At 39.9% G+C, this 18,929-nt stretch overlaps 1 protein-coding gene across 1 annotated transcript in view; it reads left to right on the top strand.

Annotated features, from left to right (window-relative positions):
- Positions 1-318: 318 nt before the first annotated feature.
- The window catches only part of HGF (hepatocyte growth factor), a 125,512-nt gene continuing 106,901 nt past the window's right edge, over positions 319-18,929 (top strand). The window contains exon 1 of the mRNA XM_075855074.1: positions 319-394. Within this exon, the coding sequence (XP_075711189.1) occupies positions 346-394 (49 nt within the window). The 5' untranslated portion in view covers positions 319-345. The remainder of the gene's footprint in view (positions 395-18,929) is intronic.

The following is an 18,929-nucleotide window of genomic DNA, read 5'->3' as shown; positions in this document are numbered from 1 at the left end:
TAAGTGATCAGATTTCAGATAAGATTGCAATGGTTCTTCCTCTGGGATACATAAAGCCCTGCAGTACCACTGTAGCAGCCTTTAGGGGATGCTACTACTAAGCAAATATCCAATGTATCTGTTACATGCAAATCCCTATAACAACTGACATTGTAACCTACAAGAAACTGAGAACTTTTACCAGTGCTCAGCAAAGAAACCATTCTTATTATTGCAAAGGAAAAGGAAAGGAGGAGTCACCCAGCTCCAGCCAGAGTACTAAGAGGCGCTGCTGAGAGGCACATCTCTTTACTGAATGGTGCTCTGCAGTCAGTCAACATCCTTGTGACATCTGCCAGGATCAACATGTGGGCAGCAAAACTCCTACTTCTTTCTCTACTCATCTTATGTACAGGTGAGTGCAGCCGTTTTATATTGCTCCCAATCTGAAAGCACTAGTTATGGTGATATGTTTTCTAATGTATTATTGTAGTTATATATATTTTTTTACTATGTGTATTGCTTTTTTTTTTTTTTTTTTTTTTGCATTATCTTTGATTTAAATTGTTATTATTGATACATAGAAAGTCGCTATTACTGTATATTAACCAATTATCCCTATTGTAAAGCTGTTTTAATGTTTATTTTAATATAAATATTTAAATATGTTGGATTTTAAGTGACAAATGTCGTATTTATCACATTTCTTTGGAAAGAATACATATTTCTTCTGGTGTTTAGCTTGCATTGATTGTTTATATGATATAGACATAATTACTATTTGAACTAATTTTTTGTGATTTTATTTAAATATTTCATTATTTTCTCTAGATATGAATGCAATTAGTTTATGTATTTCATTCAAAATCTAACCCCAGGATACAAAACATCTGTCCAGTTTGCCTGTTTAATTCTATACTCCTGTATAAAATGTCATCGTTTTTTTATGCAAAGCAAAATTAAACTTGGAGAAAAGTTGCACGAAATTAATCAGACAGAAGATTGCCTCTGGCTGGAATATTTTTCCCTTAATAAATCTGATGTGTGCTTTATCATGGTTGCAGATCAAGGGAAGATTGATACCCTACTGACCTGTAATAAATAGAGGTCACTTACTAACTGGGTGAACTAGTGCAAATGAACTGCATCAGATTTATATCACTGAATTCTTCCAATGGCCTCTGTAGAATTATTCTTTATAATAAATGTCTGACTTTTTGCTGTAAATAGTTCCAGTTTTGCAACGAAAGAGAAAATGTGTCAAGTTACTAAGCCTTATGCATGTTTGAAATACCTATCTGGAGGCTATTTTCAAATCACAAGTGTGTATGTCATGACTATTTAAGCTATACATGTTGATTTCATACATTAGTTTGCTTATGTAAATTATATTGCATTTAATTACATGTTAATGGGTAATAAAAAATCTCTGTGTTTTGGGAACAGAAGAGTTAAAAACGTAATTGTTTGTGGGGGGAAAAGCATTCTTCTGCTCAGCATTAACCAGTAAATTTCCATCCTAAGCCTTTAATATGAATTCACTGTGACACGATCTTTATTTTCTCAGTCTGTGGTTCAGAAACAAGAATATTCCTGATATTTTATGTGACAATAAGGAAGTGAATTGCAAATAGCAAATGCAAAATCCTGTCATTTTCCTCCAATTGTTGTATTTAAAGGAGAATCTGCTGCAAGGTAGAACTGAGGCTTTTCGCTTCCATTTAACTACACATTTGCATTAGGGAATATTTGCAGACATTGAGTAGTACAGTATTTTTAAAAGATGCCACGGAATTTGCATGGCTGTAAACAGATGTAGCTAGTAATTTATTTATTATGTTGCTTTCATTTCATGAAGTTGATCTTATATATTTGACTGGTTTATAGCAATATTACATTTTAACACATTGTAGCGGATTTAGGATAAGATGAGTGCAATGGGATTTAAGTGCATGATATGTTTTATATTAAGAGAGTTTTTTTGAAATCTCATTGCAGTTGTTCAGTAATATTCTTGTGCATATTGCTTTATATTGTTTAGTCACTTACATATTTTTATTGTTTGGTATATTACACACTTCTCAACAAAAGCTTACAACAATAGATAAATATTGTAAATTTAGCTGCACATATTTAGTATAGGTCTGTCTGTATCCTGGAAATTGGACATTCACAGAAACAATCATTATTTTGAACAGGTAATACCTTATTACACGTTAGTCACCAAATTGACCCCAGACATACATATGTACCTACATACAATAACTGACTAAAGCATACATAATATATATAATAAATAAGTAACATCTTAATAATGCCTATGAAATGTCAGTATATAGTCAATGTCCTTGTCATCAGTTACATTTTTTTTACTACAGAAATGCACCCAAACTCTACAATAGAAATTTTTATGTCTTCATATACAGGCACACACATAGTAACATGTTTATTTTGGGGTAATTACATAGATACAAACTTGACAAGCATTGAAAACAAAACAGCTGATAGAATGGATTCAAATATAACGATGGGTACAGATTTGGTATAAAGTTATGATTTCAGGCTTTAGGTATGAAAAAATACGAAACTTGGAAGATATACTGTACGATGCCACTGATCGCAAACCTAGCAATTGTTTCAGATAAATTACTTACTGTGACATATCTAATATCTGTTCACCTTGGCTCTCACCCATTTACAATGTGTCAATTTAGACAAGACTGCCTGGTGGTGTATCACAGTGACTGATCCAGATGTTTATACAAGAAAGACACAAATTATGACTCAATGGACCATAATAAATACCAGTAGTGCTTTGTGGGATGTAACAATTGCCATCAGACTAAGGGAACGTGTATAACATCACTTTTACATGTACGTTCTGTGTTCTCTTTTGTAAGAACTGAACATGACAATGAGATACATCTTATAAAATGTTATTGGGCTACTAACTAGGCGTTCATTTTGTAACATCTGATTTTGCAATTTAATGTCATGCAATAAGATATGAAGGTAGTATTATTCTTGAAAAAGGTATAGGGAGATTTATATACTTTCTGTTGAGGGGGAAAAAATATTTTTAAATAAATATCTAGTAGATATTTAAAGTATAATTTAAGTCTTTATAATTTAATGTATTGAAATATTATAAAAGGATCATTTGGACAAGAGTGTTTATGTATATAGATAAATAAATCAGTCTATGAGTAATGGTCCAAGGCATGTAAATAGATTGTTCTCTTGTAAGTACAACAGTGGGGAAATGTCGAAACTGATCATCCATATGGACTTTATTTGTTGAGAACATTCAGCCACATACTAGCACATATGAACGTGTCTAAGCTTTGTGCAATGAGTAAGCAATGTACATCTGAACATCAGACTTCGTGATAACTGCTTGTGTGTTTCACTTGGTGGAGCTGAAGTTGGCATAGGGCCAATGGCCTAGGCTTAGTGCAGTTGTATTTTGTTATCTGTGGAACATATGAATGTCAGTAATGCTATTTATAACATTTTGAGGTTTCCGAAATATGGCTTGAAGCTTTAAGAACAGAACATTCCCTAAAGAATTAGATCATTTGCTAATTCAATTAAATAATGAGAGAGCATATTTATTTATGTATAGGCATTTCACCAATAATCAGTTATACATAGCAAATATATCTGTATTTCTGCTACTGCAGAATATATTCTCATCATTGTCACCATTATTTATTATTGTTTCTAATGAACCCCACCATTGTAGATTTCCAGCTTCTCTATGAACGAGGGGGATTTAATGAGGTGGATAATTAGGGGGGTTTGTGCCCTAAATTTGCCTTCTGTTATTGGGAAACATGCCAACATCTGAGTTCTTATGTTTATCCTCAATTCTAAATCAGTCATAGTATGCAAAGCATGTTTAGGTTACTAAATGGACAGCAGTAGCATATAAAATTATATATAGATTTTTTTTTATTTCAAGCAACAAAATAATAAAGGGATACGTTATACATTGAAAATATGATTTTCCATTTATTTACATTTTGTGCAAATAAACCGTAAAATGAGACCTGAGCTGTGTGAGTAATTCGTAGCCAGTACTATTGCCAGTACTTTGCTTTTATTCCAAACTTGCCTCTTTTCCCACCTCCTCCTGACATTGATGGAGAGATGTGGCTTCTTCTTGTATTCACCCCATTATAAGCTTTTTGAATCATACTTTGAATGACATTCGTTAAAATGTGTCCCTGAATAAAGATAAGGATCACATTAAAGTGACTTTATTCTCTTTCCAGTATTCAGTAAATTATGGGACATTGTTTTGTATCACGAGTAGAATGCGAAAAAGGATTTCAGCTATTGTAATAGGGATAGCAGAAATTGCAAAAATGTTTTTGCTTTGTTTTATTTTCCTATATTCTGTGGTAAGCAAAAACCTGATAATTCAGCACTTGATGGTGAGGGCAGGAGATTAGCAAAATCTTACTGTTTATTATGTTCTTTTAGATACTAGACTACTGTATTTTCATGATGATGATAATTCTTAATAAATATATTGTGCAATCCTCTTTCATGTCACTGTACAACAGTGGCGGCAAAATATCAGATGTTGATCTGTCAGTAGACCTCATAACAGAGACCAGTAGATCTTGATGTTTAGCTACCAGGCTGTTCTTTTGCCGACTTCAAGACAGAAGTAGAATAATTACATCCTCATAGGTTTATGTTTCAGTGTGCCTGTCACCAGGTTTTTCTAGTGAAATGCTCATTGGTGGATCATATATGGACTTTCACGTCTCGACCAGTGCTATTTTCTGGTGTGCGTCCTGATGACTAATGTACACTATAGACTATAGTACAGCACATGGCAGAGTAGAGAAGCCGCATGGTCATGTATGAAGAAGGTATCAAGTGTAATAAATAATTAACTGTGGCTGCTATCACTATTATGAGACATCTGAAAAAGGAGCATGCTAAAGCAGCGATGTCCTATCCACACCCCATCTGCTTGTCCAGTGTTCTCTTGTAGACCTAACTCTTATTCTGCTGTACAATTTAGAACAAATACTAGTGAATAGCTTTCTCCTACTGCATCTTTTTACATGGAGGCACACCATGTGTCACTGTATGGTACCTCTGCATGGCACCATATTACAGAGATATTCTAACATAAAAGCATGCTTCTAGATAAGATTGTTTCCGTAATACCACATCTAATAAAGCATTCCACAACTTTCTTTTTTATCTTAAATTCATTTAGAATCTAACAAACAAAATCCTCCATATGCCTCTGTGTAAATATAGAGGCATATGGATGTACGGTATGGCCCCATAGTGTACAGAGCCATTATACGGTTGTGTGCCTGAGCCCTTACTGTGAATTTAAAAGGAAAGTATTCAAAGGGTATCTAAACGTTCAACAAACTTCTGACATGTCATAGTGACATGTCAGAAGTTTTGATTGGTGGGGGTCCGAGCGCTGAGACCCACACCAATCGCTTTACGAAGCGGCAGAAGTGCTCGTGATAGCGCTGAGCCGCTTAGTTTCTGTTCGGCTTTTTCCTGAAATCAATGTAACGGCGCACGGACTCAATAGAAAGTGGATGAGCCCGTACACCTCTACACCGGCTTTCCGTAAAAAGCCCAACAGAAATGAAGTGGCTCAGCACTCACACAAGCACTTCTGACGCTTAATTTTAGCGATTGGTGGGGATCTCAGTGCTCGGACCCCCACCAATCAAAACGTCAGAGTTTTTGGGGACTTAACTTTGCGATCTTCTGATCGCAGATATAATGCTCTGGTATACTTAGTATACCAAAGCATTATTGCCTGTCAGTGTAAAACTGACAGGCAATCTATTAGGCCATGCCTCTGCAGTGCCCCTACACAGTATAATGTCCCCTTAGTGGCCCCCACACAGTATAATGCCCCCCCTCCACTGGATGCCACACACCGCCCCCCCCTTGTAGATAGTGCCCCCGTAGATTGTGCCATAAAGCCCCCTATAGATTCTGCCATACAGACCCCTTGTAGATAGTGCCTTACAGACCGGCAGGCAGAGCGGAGAGTGATAGCGGTAGGCTACCGCTACCGCTCTGGCAGCAGTGTGACACTACTGTAAGTACAAGGAGGAGGGTGGTCCAGTGGCACTAATTACAAGGCGAGGGGGTTCAGTGGCACTAAGCACAAGGGGAAGGGGGGTTGTGTGGCACTAACTACAAAGGGGGGAGGGGGTTGTGTGGCACTAAGAACAATAGGGGGTTATGTGGCACTAAGTACAAGGGAGAGTGGGATTTTTTGGCACTAAGTACAAGGGGAGGGGGGTTGTGTGGCACTATGTACAAGGGGGAGGGGGGTTGGGTGGCCCTAAGTATGAGGGGGGCAGTGTGGCACTAAGCACAAGGGGGCAGTGTGCTACTAAGTACAAAGGAGGGCAGGGTGGCACTAAGACCAAGGGGGTTTGGCACTAAGTACAGGGGAGGACTGTGCGCAATATCTACAAGAGGGGGCTGTGTGTGGCACTATCTACAAGAGGGGGCTGTGTGTGGCACTATCTACAAGAGGGGGCAGTGTGTGGCACTATCTAAAGGGGGCTGTGTGTGGCGCTATTTACCAAGGGGCTGTGTGCAATGCTATCTACAAGGGGGCTGCGTAAGGCCTCTTAAATATATTTTTCTTAGAATTTATTGTTATGGTAACTTCCTTAAAGAACTAAATAGATTTCTAAAATGAAGAAATGGTTTTATGCTCGAGTTACATTAAAAACAATTGTGAAAAAAAAATTACACATCATTGATTGGTAGAGAAAGCAAACATGTGGAGTGGGAAGGTGATGTCGGGAAAGAAGTTGGGGGGAGGGGTGCCAATCTGAATCTTTGCCTCGGGTGCCAGAGAACCTTGCTACGCGTCTGCTTTTTGGTCACAGCTTTAAGAAAAGAGAGAATTAAGAGAGATATAAAAAGTAAAGTATAATAATTTGTATGCAGTTCTCGGTGTTACAAAATAAATACAGGAAATTGACCAAAGCAGTAGTTATCTGCGAAACATGCATCATGCAGGACATAAAGATCATGTAACAGTGAACTCTGAGCTGTTAGTAAAGTCTACTCTATGATTGCTTCTGCTTTTAAATAAATAATTGTATTTGCCAAAGTGAGGGGAAATAATTTCAGCCTTGCTAGCAAGGAGCATGTAATAGTAATTGATTTGTAATACATTTCTGGAAAATAAATGTGAACTCATTGTGGTAGCAAGAAGTACTTCACTGATAAGGAATGAATCATTTGGGTTAGTTTATTGACTTGTTTGCATTGTTGTTTGGTCACGATTAAGTTTCTGTTATTTATTTATTTTTAATTTCTATTATTATTGTTAATCTCTCTTTTCTGAATGTTTAGGCCTAGTTCACATGGAGTATTTTGGAGGCAGAAAAAAAATCTGCCTCAAAATTCCTTCAGGAATTTTGAGGCAGATTTTGACTTGCCTGCGCTTTTTTGCCGCATCTTTCGCTGCGTTTTTCATCCGTGGCCATTGTGGACCGCGGACAAAAAATGCTGCGAAAAACACTTTTTCTGCCTCCCATTGATTTCAGTGAGAGGTCAGAGACGGAACCGCGGCAATAAAAGGACATGCCGATTTGAAACTTCTGCCTCCCATTAAAATCAATGGGAGGCGATTTTGGCAGTTTTTTGGTGCTGATTCTGACGTGTTTTCTGCATTAAAATCAGCGCCAAAAAAACTTAGTCTGAACTGTGCCTTAGTTTGTTTCTTTTACTGGTGCTCTAAAATACCAGTTTACACTTTTAAAAAATTATTTTTTTTGCCTAATACAGCAAAATATAGTTCCCAGTAAGCCATCTGTATTAGGGCATGGCCCCACGTGGCGTATTTCTTCCGTAACTGTCCGCATCAATGGCGCACAGAATCTGCGTTGCAGATTCTGTTGCAGATCTGCCCAAAATGTGCAGTAAATTGATGCGGACTGGCCGTTGCGTATTGAGGTGAAATTACTTCCCTTCTCTCTATCAGTGCAGGATAGAGAGAAGGGACAGCACTTTCCCTAGTGAAAGTAAAAGAATTTCATACTTACCGGCCGTTGTCTTGGTGACGCGTCCCTCTTTCGGCATCCAGTCCGACCTCCCTGGATGACGCGGCAGTCCATGTGACCGCTGCAGCCTGTGATTGGCTGCAGCCGTCACTTAGACTGAAACGTCATCCTGGGAAGCCGGACTGGAGAAAGAAGCAGGGAGTTCTCGGTAAGTATGAATTTTTTTTAGAGGTTGCTGTATATTGTGATCGGTAGTCACTGTCCAGGGTGCTGAAACAGTTACTGCCGATCGCTTAACTCTTGCAGCACCATGGATAGTGACTATTTACTGACGTCGCCTAGCAACTCTCCCGTAATTACGGGTGCACAAACATAGTCACCTGTAATTATGGGTGCACACACGTAGTCACCCGTAATTATGGGTGCACACACGTAGTCACCCGTAATTATGGGTGCACACACGTAGTCACCCGTAATTATGGGAGCCCCATTGACTTCCTCGGTCTGGCTGTAGACCTAGAAATACACATAGGTCCAGCCAGAATGAAGAAATGTCATGTTAAAAAACCAATACGCTCCGCAGCACACATAACCATGTACATTACATCTGCGGACTTCATTGTGGAATTTTGAATCTCCATTGAAGTCAATGGAGAACTTCCGCAATGAGTCCGCAACCAGTCCGCCACAGGTCCGCAACATCCATTCTATGCTGCGGACACCAAATTCCGCACCACAACCTATGCTCCGCAGCGGAATTTTCCGCATCGTCTAAACGAACCCTACTAAAAAGAAGTGGAAGGCAATGGAGAAACGGGTCCGCTGCGGATTAATCCAGAGCAATTCCGCCACGTGGGGCCTTGCCCTTACCAGGACTTTTTGGTCAAAAAAGCCTACATAAGCAAAATGTAGGGGTTTTTTTTGTTCTTTTTCTAGCATTTTTAAGTTTTTTATTTTTTTTAATGTGTTTTTCCACTATAAGAATTAAAAAATGCCAGGAAAAATGTAAGTACAAAATGACACTAAATAAAAAAAAAAAATGCTTCCAAAACACGTAAAAAACATAATTAAAACGTTTGAAACTCATGTGGTTTTTTTACATGCCTTTTAAAATGCTAAAAAAAAAAAGCATGTGTGAAGTAGGTCTTAGGCCTCATTTACACGAGCGTAATATACGCGCGTGCGACGTGCGTGCTTTTCACGCGTGTCGTACGCACCTATATTACTCTATGGGGCAGTGCAGACAATGCGTGAATTTTGCGCAGCGCGAGTGCGTTGCGTAAAACTCACGACATGTTCTATAATCGTGCGTTTTTCGCGCATCACGCACCCATTGAAGTCAATGGGTGCGTGAAAACCACGCATGCCGCACGGAAGCACTTCCGTGCGAACTGCGTGATTCGCGCAAGAGCTGTCAAACTGAATGTAAACAGAAAAGCACCACGTGCTTTTACAAACATCGAAACAGAGTGTCAGAATTTAGAGATGAGCGAACCGAACTTCACCGGGTTCGGCCGAACTCGTTTTGACCGAACCCGGCAAAAAAATTTCCGGTACGCGACATCAGGAGACAGTCACTGTCCAGGGTGCTGAAAGAGTTAAACTGTTTCAGCACCCTGGACAGTGACTTCCGATCACAATATACATGAACGTGTAAAAAAAAAAGAAGTTCTGACTTACCGATAACTCCCGGCTTCTTCCTCCAGTCTGACCTCCCGGGATGACAATTCAGTCCAAGTGACAGCTGCAGCTAATCACAGGCCAAGCACAGGCTGCAGCCAATCACAGGCTGCAGCGGTCACATGGACTGCCAAGGCAACGGCCGGGAGACCGGACTGGAGGAAGCAGGAAGTTCTTGGTAAGTATGAACGTCTTTTTTTTATTCACAGGTTGCTGTATATTGTGATCGGAATTCACTGTCGAGGGTGCTGAAAGAGTTACTGCCGATCAGTTAACTCTTTCAGCACCCTGGACAGTGACTGACGTCGACTAGCCTCATCTCTATGATGGCGGCTGCGCGAAAATCACGCAGCCGCGCATCATACACTGATGACACACAGAGCTGTCAAGTGCCTTTTGCGCACGCAAAACGCTGCATTTTTTTGCGTGCGCAAAACGCACACGCTCGTGTAAATGAGGCCTAAGGGAAACTGAAGACGTTGGGAGGACAATGTGTGGGATAAACCCTTTACCTAATGATATCGCACTTTTGATCTAAGGATTGCCGAGAGTCTCAGTGGTCAGACTTCCACCAGTCACACATTGACAGCCTATCCTAGCAATATGCCATCAATATTATATTGGGAAGGCCCCTTTAAAAATGCACCCCTTTTAGTTGGTCATACAAACAGCATTAACCAGAAATCAGTAAGCACAGCTTAAAATGTTTGGCCCACCCAGTGAAATGAAAGGCATGTAATCATATTTTCTTTAAACCATTTAACGTAAAAATATCTACATTACTATTAAAAAATGTATAGTTTCTAGTACTTTTCAGTATTACCATTATATTACCAGTTTAGTTGGAAATTATATATTGGTGTTGATTGAATCCATAATAAGCAATGTTTAGACCTAGAAGTCAATAAAACAATACTTGCATTGGCAAGTGATTTTTATAGTACTGCAATATACTGTAGGATTGAAATGTAATTCAAATATGGGAGGTCAGCATATATATTTTTATTCACTGGGGAATATTAGATCTTTCCTCTGCTCTTCTATACATCAGCAATAGAGATATGCAAATTATTTTGCCTGATTTGTCTGAGTTACCAATCCACAGAATATAAGGGATTAAAATAATTTTAAGAAATTTATCAAAAACAGACATCAAACCTTGTTAATCAATTCATGCATTGCAGCCCCACAGTCAGTGAATCAATAACCAGTTTGCGGATTTGGGGAGAGTTGAATTGGGGTAACCATTCTAGTCTACAGGGCTGCGGTCACGACTGCTACATCTGCTCCCTATAGTTATGCCCTAGAACTCTGGGCAAAAAACTGTTGAGATGAACATTTGGCCAGAGTTCTGGTTCTATAACTATCCCCAAAGTTACACTTACCTGTATGGCAACATGATAACTGAGCATCTGGGTATTGAGACACTCTAATTGATGACAACAGATCTACATAGACAAGTGCTCCTGAAAGAATTAGGGTATGTTCACACGCTTAATAAAAAAAACATCTGAAAATGCGGAGCTGTTTTCAAGGGAAAATAGCCTCTGATTTTCAGCCGTTTTTTAAGCAAATAGCGTTTTTTGCGGCGTTTTTTTACGGCCGTTTTTGGAGCTGTTTTCAATGAAAAATGGCTCCAAAACCGTCTCAAGAAGTGACATGCACTTCTTTTTACGAGGCGTTTTTTTTACGCGGCCATTTTTTAAAACGGCCACATAAAAAATGCCAAGTGGAAACGGAACGCCGTTTTTCCCATTGAAATCAATGGGCAGATATTTGGAGGTGTTCAGCCACGGCATTTTTAGCCATTTTTCAGGGCATTTACGCCCCGAAAAACGGCTGATAATAGCTCGTGTGAACATACCCTTAATCTGGAATCTGTGTGATTGCTTTGGGCAATACTAACACATTTTCTTAGTACAGTCTTTATGCATGAGGTCTATTGTGTCCATTATTATATAGACAATACGGTCACTGATAGAGGTACAGAAAGTAATTAATATTTAGGGACTGTTCACATCAGCGTTGCTTTCCATTGAGGGGTTCGTCTGAGCTTTACGTCAGGGGAACCCCTCAACGGAAAGGCAGACGGAAACCTTAGCTTCCGTTTGCATCACCATTAATCTCAACGGTGAGGGAAACTTTGCTAATGGATTCCCTATGTCACCGTTGTGGCAGGTTTCCGTTGTTTTTGACAGAATCAATAGCGCAGTCGACTACAGTATTGATTCCGTCAAAACAACGGAACCCTGTCACAACGGCGACAAACGGAAACCATTAGCAACGTTTCCGTCACCATTGAGCTAAGCTTTCCGTTTGCCTTGCCGTTGAGGGGTGTCCCCTGACGGAACGCTCAGACGGAATCCCTCAACGGAAAGCAATGCTGATTTGAACACAGTCTTAGGGAAAAGGAGACAACAGGTAAGAGTGGAAAAAACTACAACAGAAGGTTGTAAAGTATTTTACTGTTATTACAAAGTTATTTTCTTATGCTGGTTTTTAAAGCATATATATCATTGCAAAAAAATCACTATCACTGATGTTTATTATGTTTTAGTAGCACATTCAAAAGTTTTCTGTCGAACAAAGTTTTTTTCCAATCTCACCATGGTTTTTGAGCGGGTGAGCTATTCCTGCATAATGCTGGTGCTGTGCTTATCTCATCAGATATCTCTCCCCTTCTATTTTTCCTTCCCTCTCACAGAGAAAGTAAGAGAAAATGCAGCTGCACACCCCTCCTCTCTGTCTTCTTTTTACTGTATTACTGTAAACTAGAGTTATGTAAACAGTTATTAACAATGGCCTATTCAGCACCTAAATAAATAGACTCTACCAAATGTGGAATGTAGTATGTTGTGTCTGTTTTACATATTAGTCATAAATAAGTGTCTGTTTGCCTTCTTTTAGATACTGGTACTTGTTAGAGTATGTGCACACGACAACGCCAAATACGTCTGAAATTACGGAGCTGTTTTCAGGAGAAAACAGCTCCTAAATTTCAGACGTTTTTACAAGTGCACGCGTTTTTCGCGGCGTCTTTTACGGACGTAATTGGAGCTGGTTTTCATTGGAGTCAAAGAAAAACATCTCCAATTACGTCCCAAAAACTGTCCTGCACTTCTTTAACGCGGGCGTAAGTTTACGCGCCGTCTTTTGACAGTGACACGTAAAACAACAGCAGGCAATGGGCAGATGTTTGCCGACGTATTGGAGCCATCTTTTCAGACGTAATTCGAGGAGTAAAACGCCTCCATTACGTCTGAAATGAGATTGTGTGCACATATACTTATAATGTAATATCAGTTAAGTGAACATTAAAATAATGGATTAGGAAAGAATTTGATCCAGCGCTGCAGGTATGTGATTTAAAAAGGATCTCGGTCCCACTTTTATTTGTATCAAAAATTTAAAATTCGATATCAGGTGCATTCAGGCATCAAGGCAGTATTTTGTAGGTATTCAGCGCCTACGCGTTTCAAGCACGACTAGTGCTCTTAATCATGGCATCCATTCACTGACCGAGATCCTTTTTAAATCACATACCTGCAGCGCTGGATCAAATTCTTTCCTAATCCACTATTGTTTGCCGCGGACCGTCGCGGAGATCCGGGCGAGGCGAAGGTGTCGGGTGCTGGAACGGTGAGCTGGAGGCTTCCTCCCCTTTACTCTGAACATTAAAATAAGTTTATAATCTGGCTTAAGGTTGTAAGATGGTCGATAAATTAGTAACCCTACCTAAGGCCATATAGCGCTATTATGACCTGGGCTCTGAGTACACATATAAGCAGTAGGTGTTTGTTTGTAGATACAGACATGTATATGTTTAAGTATACCTAACTTCAAATGCTATTTATTATTTTGGTCCTTATAACATTTTAAATCCTTTCATAAGTGATTCTAAATAAAAAAAAGTATTTTGTTCTGTCATGAAATATAATGAAATACAATACAGTAAACAAAGGCAATAACAAAAAATAAGATTAATTCAGGCAAACAAGTGTATTTTTTTTATAGTAAATCCCAAATTTGTCATATTTGCTTTATTTTTCTAAGAAAATAAATCTATTTATGTTGAGTATTCCTCACAATCTAAATCTTGGTAATCAATATAGACAGTTATCCTAGCAAGTAAAATGCTGACCACAGACTAACTGGAATTCAAGAGATCACTTTGAGCTGAGACTGTTTTTGTTTTTGGTAATTTTAAACATTTCAAGGAAACTGAAAAGACAGTAATGACTTTTGGAAAATGTTTTGATAGGTGATCTCTGAACTAGAAAAAAATCTGTAATGGTTCTTCTGGTAAGTGCAAATGATATTAAATATCAGTACATATCCCCATCACTTGCCATATCTGTCCTGCAACATGAAATATTACAGCTGTGTAGCGAGTTCCCATGTACTCCAAACTAAAGGCAGGCTGAAACTGAAAGAAAAATATACACACTATACATCTGTCACTGTAAAAATAACATTGAATAATATGCTTGTAGGCTGTGTTCAGTTGTGTCATTTCCATTATTCACAATTAGAAGAACTGACTGTTTAAATCCTGTAAAATGTGTTGTATTATTTTAGAAGTGTTTTGCTATCTAAAAGAATTTTCTATTCTATCCTGATCTCCCTGTTTCTCAACCAATAATTCTGAAGTCAAGGAGTTGCTTCAGTGAAAAACTGAAAAATCAGCTTTTGGCCAGCGTTAGGCTGGGTTCACACGTGGCGGAATTTCACTTAAATTCCGCTGCGGACACTCCGCAGCGTTAATCCGCAGCGGAGCCGTTTCTGCATTGACTTCCACTTCTATTTAGAAGTGTTCGTTTAGACGATGCGTAACATTCCGCTGCGGAGCATAGGCTGCGGAGCGGAATTTGGTGTCCGCAGCATGCTCTGTCTGTTGCGGAGCAGTGGCGGACTCATGGCGGAATTTCTCCATTGACTTCAATGGAGATTCTAAGTTCCGCAATGAAGTCCGCAGCTGTCATGCACATGTTATGTGTGCTGCGGATGCGTCTTGCTTTTTTGCCATGACATTTCTTCATTCTGGCTGGACCTATGTATTTCTAGGTCTACAGCCAGACTGAGGAAGTCAATGGGGCTCCCGTAATGACGGGAGCGTTGCTAGGAGACGTCTGTAAATAGTCACTGTCCAGGGTGCTGAAAGAGTTAAGCGATCGGCAGTAACTGTTTCTGCACCCTGGATAGTGACTACCGATCACAATATACAGCAACCTGTAAAAAAATATAAGTTCATACTTACCGAGAACTCCCTGCTTCTGTCTCCAGTCCGGCCTCCCAGGATGACGTTTCAGTCTAAGTGACGGCTGCAGCCAATCACAGGCCAAGCACAGGCTGCAGCGGTCACATGGACTGGCGCGTCATCCAGGGAGGTCGGGCTGGATGCCGAAAGAGGGACGCGTCACCAAGACAACGGCCGGTAAGTATGAAATTCGTTTACTTTCACTAGGGAAAGTGCTGTCCCTTCTCTCTATCCTGCACTGATAGGGAGAAGGGAAGCACTTTTCCCGCAGTCCGCAGCAGCTAGTCCGCATCAATTTACTGCACATTTTGTGCAGATCCGCAGCAGAATCTGCAACGCAGATTCTGTGCGGCATTGATGCGGACAGTTGCGGAGGAAATCCGCCACGTGTGGTCATGCCCTAATGGACATGTGCAAGCCCCTAAAGTTTAATTTACCTGAATGCTAATATTTCAGAGATCCCCGACTGTCCCCTACTAGACTGCATCTGAAACCTGTTCTGCCATTACAATAGAGAAGCGCTGTCCTGAGTTATTTGGGAGTCAGTATAGGAAATATATATCGGAAACTTGCCCACCCCCCGCAGTATACTAATAGGTCACCAGTGGTGATGGGGCTTGAATAATGTTAAGATGTGTAAATACCTCATGTTTTATGTTAAGCTGACACTATAACGCATTATTTCTAACTGCCAGTTTTACATCTTCCCAGCCTGGGAGGGGCTTAGCAGTGTGCACCCGCCCACTGATATCTATGTAAGGAGAGGTAATTAACATACGGCTGACTCATAACTGGCCTGAGAACATTTTGAGGCATAAAGATAGCAGCCACTCGATGCTGCAATGTAGAAATTGTGTAGTAACAGCAAATAACAGGAAGCTGAAACTGAGGAACATATTTAAACACAATGTAATGGCTGATTTTTCATTTTTGACTGGAGTTGTAATTAATGGGGGTTGGGAGACGGACAGGTGAGCCCTAATCTACCCGCAACTCAGTCCCTGCCTACTTGCACGGCCTGTCCTAAGTGACGGCGTACAACTGGGCGACGGTCCCTACGCTCAATAAGTGCAAGATAGACAACACAAGACAAGGGCACACAAAAGCAAAGGGGGAAGCTGGGGCAGTTGCCCACGGAAACACCATGAGCAACAGGAGTGGTGAACGAGCCGAGTAAACCAGGAGAGTAAGTAGTAGCAAAATCAGAGCAGGAGAATAGTCAGTCAAGCCAGGGTCAAAGTAACAGCGGTCAATCAGGTAAATAGCAGGAATAGCAGAGCCTGGAAACCAGACAATCACAGGCAAGGAACATGCTGCAAGTGAGGGTATAAATAGACCAAGGGCGGGAGCTAGAATCCTCAGGCCAGGCTGTGATAGGTTCTCCCTCTCCTCAGAAGCCAGTCTGAGTGGTAACAGATCGCGTCACTCTAGCAGACCTTGGAGCTGATGAAGGCTGATTAACCCCGGGCGTCGACACAGAACCTGTGTCTGGCAAACCCTTTACAGGAGTGTTTTCTTTTAAAGGGTAGCTAAACGTTTGACAAACTTCTAACATGTCATAGGGACATTTCAGAAGTTTGGATTGGTGGGGGCCCGAGCACTGAGACCCCCACCAATCAATAGAATGAAGCAGCTGAAGTGCTCGTGTGAGCGCTCAGCCGCTTCGTGTCTGTTCGGCTTTTTCTGGAAAGCCGATGTATCAGAGAACGGGCTCATAGGCTTTCTATTGAGTCCGTACACCGATACATTTATTTGCGGAAAAAGCCAGACAGACACGAAGCGGCTGAGCGCTCACACGAGTGCTTCAGCTGCTTTGTTCTAGCGATTGGTGGGGGTCTCAGTGCTCGGACTCCCACCAATCCAAACATCTGACATGTCACTATGACATTTCAGGAGTTTGTCAAACGTTTAGCTACCCTTTAAGGATAGGTGATAAATGTTTAATTGGTTGGGTGCTGACCGCTGTAATACTCATAGATCTTTAGAACAGGGGACCCCTAAACTCCCTTTTTTCCTCATTGCATGACCTTTTTGAGAAGGAGCTTATATCGATTAGCATTTGAGTATGCACTGCCACTATTTACAATTTAGTGAGAGTTACGGAAACAGACTAGCAATCTTACTCTACAACAGAATATTAATCTGTATTGAATATGTCAATTAAGTCCTCTTAAAATGTAGGTGACAAGATGACTATTCTATATCACAAAATTCATATCGTTTGCCTTGTGTAGCTGGTTTTGTGTCATCCTCCACTCAAGATGCATGTTGCATGCACTTGTTCTCTCTGTGAGGAATGATAGTAATTGCGTGCAAATATAATTTTCTGTCAGTTTGGTGTGATTTCTATTATTTCCTTTGAGGAAAAATTGCATGTAACTTGCATGTATTGAGAGACAATACATGATTCACTGTGACTCCAAATAAGCAAGAAGTCTACTTGGACTGACAGACAGAACTATTGCAATCTCCATGATAATGATGTACCGATCAAGTTAGAATCTGAATCCAGAGTGTTGACAGGAGAAAATATTAGTCACTGTACTTCATATCATAGGGGAATAGTGAATGTTAATAAGAAACAATGCTATATAATATTGAATAATACAGAACTGCTATCTTTGCTAAATTCAAAATGTTTTCCCTTTGATCAATACCATAAACAAAAATTACATTTAAAGAAACAACAAGAATTTTCTCTGCCAAGCCACTCCAACAACCACCTGTCTAATCCATGTTTGTCACTTGTGATCGACAGACTTATGATGTAAACTATTTGTAATTAGTTACCAATGTCAATAAATTACTTTGTATAATCCAGTGATACCTTAAGGCCTCTCTTACATGAGCATATATGTAAACGTCCGTAATACGGATCCACAATATGGACATATTACAGATTAAATTGCATCAGTTGCCCATCAGCATTCCATCAATATTACAGACCCATAATACCGATGGGGTATCTTCTTGGGAGATCGTTGAATAAAATAAGACATCCGCTTTGAAAAATGAATGCAATATGGATTAAATACTGATAACATACTGATGCAATACAAGGATAACATATGATAACATAGTGATGCAATACAAAGATCACAAACAGATTAAATATGGATGAAAGTATTTTAATTTATTTCCTTAGACTACGTTTAGACGAGCGTGTCTTTTTTTTTTTTTTAGTTCTCTGCATTTCTATGTAATTGATGCGTGAAACATGGACAGCACTCAGAGGTGCGTCCGTGTGTTGTCCGTGGTTTTCACGCACCCATGAACTTCAATGTTCGGCTAGTTGCATGAAAACACACCAATATAAGACATGCAGTAGTTTCACGCAATGGACTCTCGTGAAAACTCCGGCATGTGTGAGTAACCCCATTGAAATCAATGGGTCCGTGTGATGTGCATTATTTCAATACACAGCACATGGACAAGAATCACGCTTATCTGAATGAGCCCTTAGGCTGGATTCACACACACACACACACACACACACACACACGCAGCATTTCACTGCATTTTTATGCGTTTCTTGTGGCGTTTTTAATGGCGGTTTTGTAAGGTTTTTTTTGGTGTAGCCAGATATCACAGTCTATAGTAAAATATCACAAGCACTACATACAAACTGTTTTTGTTTGTGGCATTTTAGAGGTAATTTTGTGGTCAGTGGCATTTTTTTTTCCAAATGCAGCATGCTCTGGGTATGGTATTTTTTTAAGCGTTTTCCCATTGGCTTCTCTATAGGACTTAAAAAACACCATAAAAAAAAGGATGTTACATTTTACAAAATGCTGGCGTTTTAACATGAATTTTTTTCATGCAGTTTTAAATGCCAGAAAAAATAACTATGTGTGAAGAAGGCCCTAGGAGCCTCACACACGAGCGTGTTTGGTCTGTGATATACGGTCCGGACGTCGGCCGCATTTCCCAGACCGAACACACTGCAGGGAGCCGGGCTCCTAGCATCATAGTTATCTATGACG

Source organism: Rhinoderma darwinii, chromosome 3 (assembly GCF_050947455.1).
Source record: "Rhinoderma darwinii isolate aRhiDar2 chromosome 3, aRhiDar2.hap1, whole genome shotgun sequence".
Taxonomy (NCBI): Eukaryota; Metazoa; Chordata; class Amphibia; order Anura; family Rhinodermatidae; genus Rhinoderma; species Rhinoderma darwinii.
Note: the sequence above shows the minus strand (reverse complement) of the source record. Positions and strands in the feature narration are given on the sequence as shown.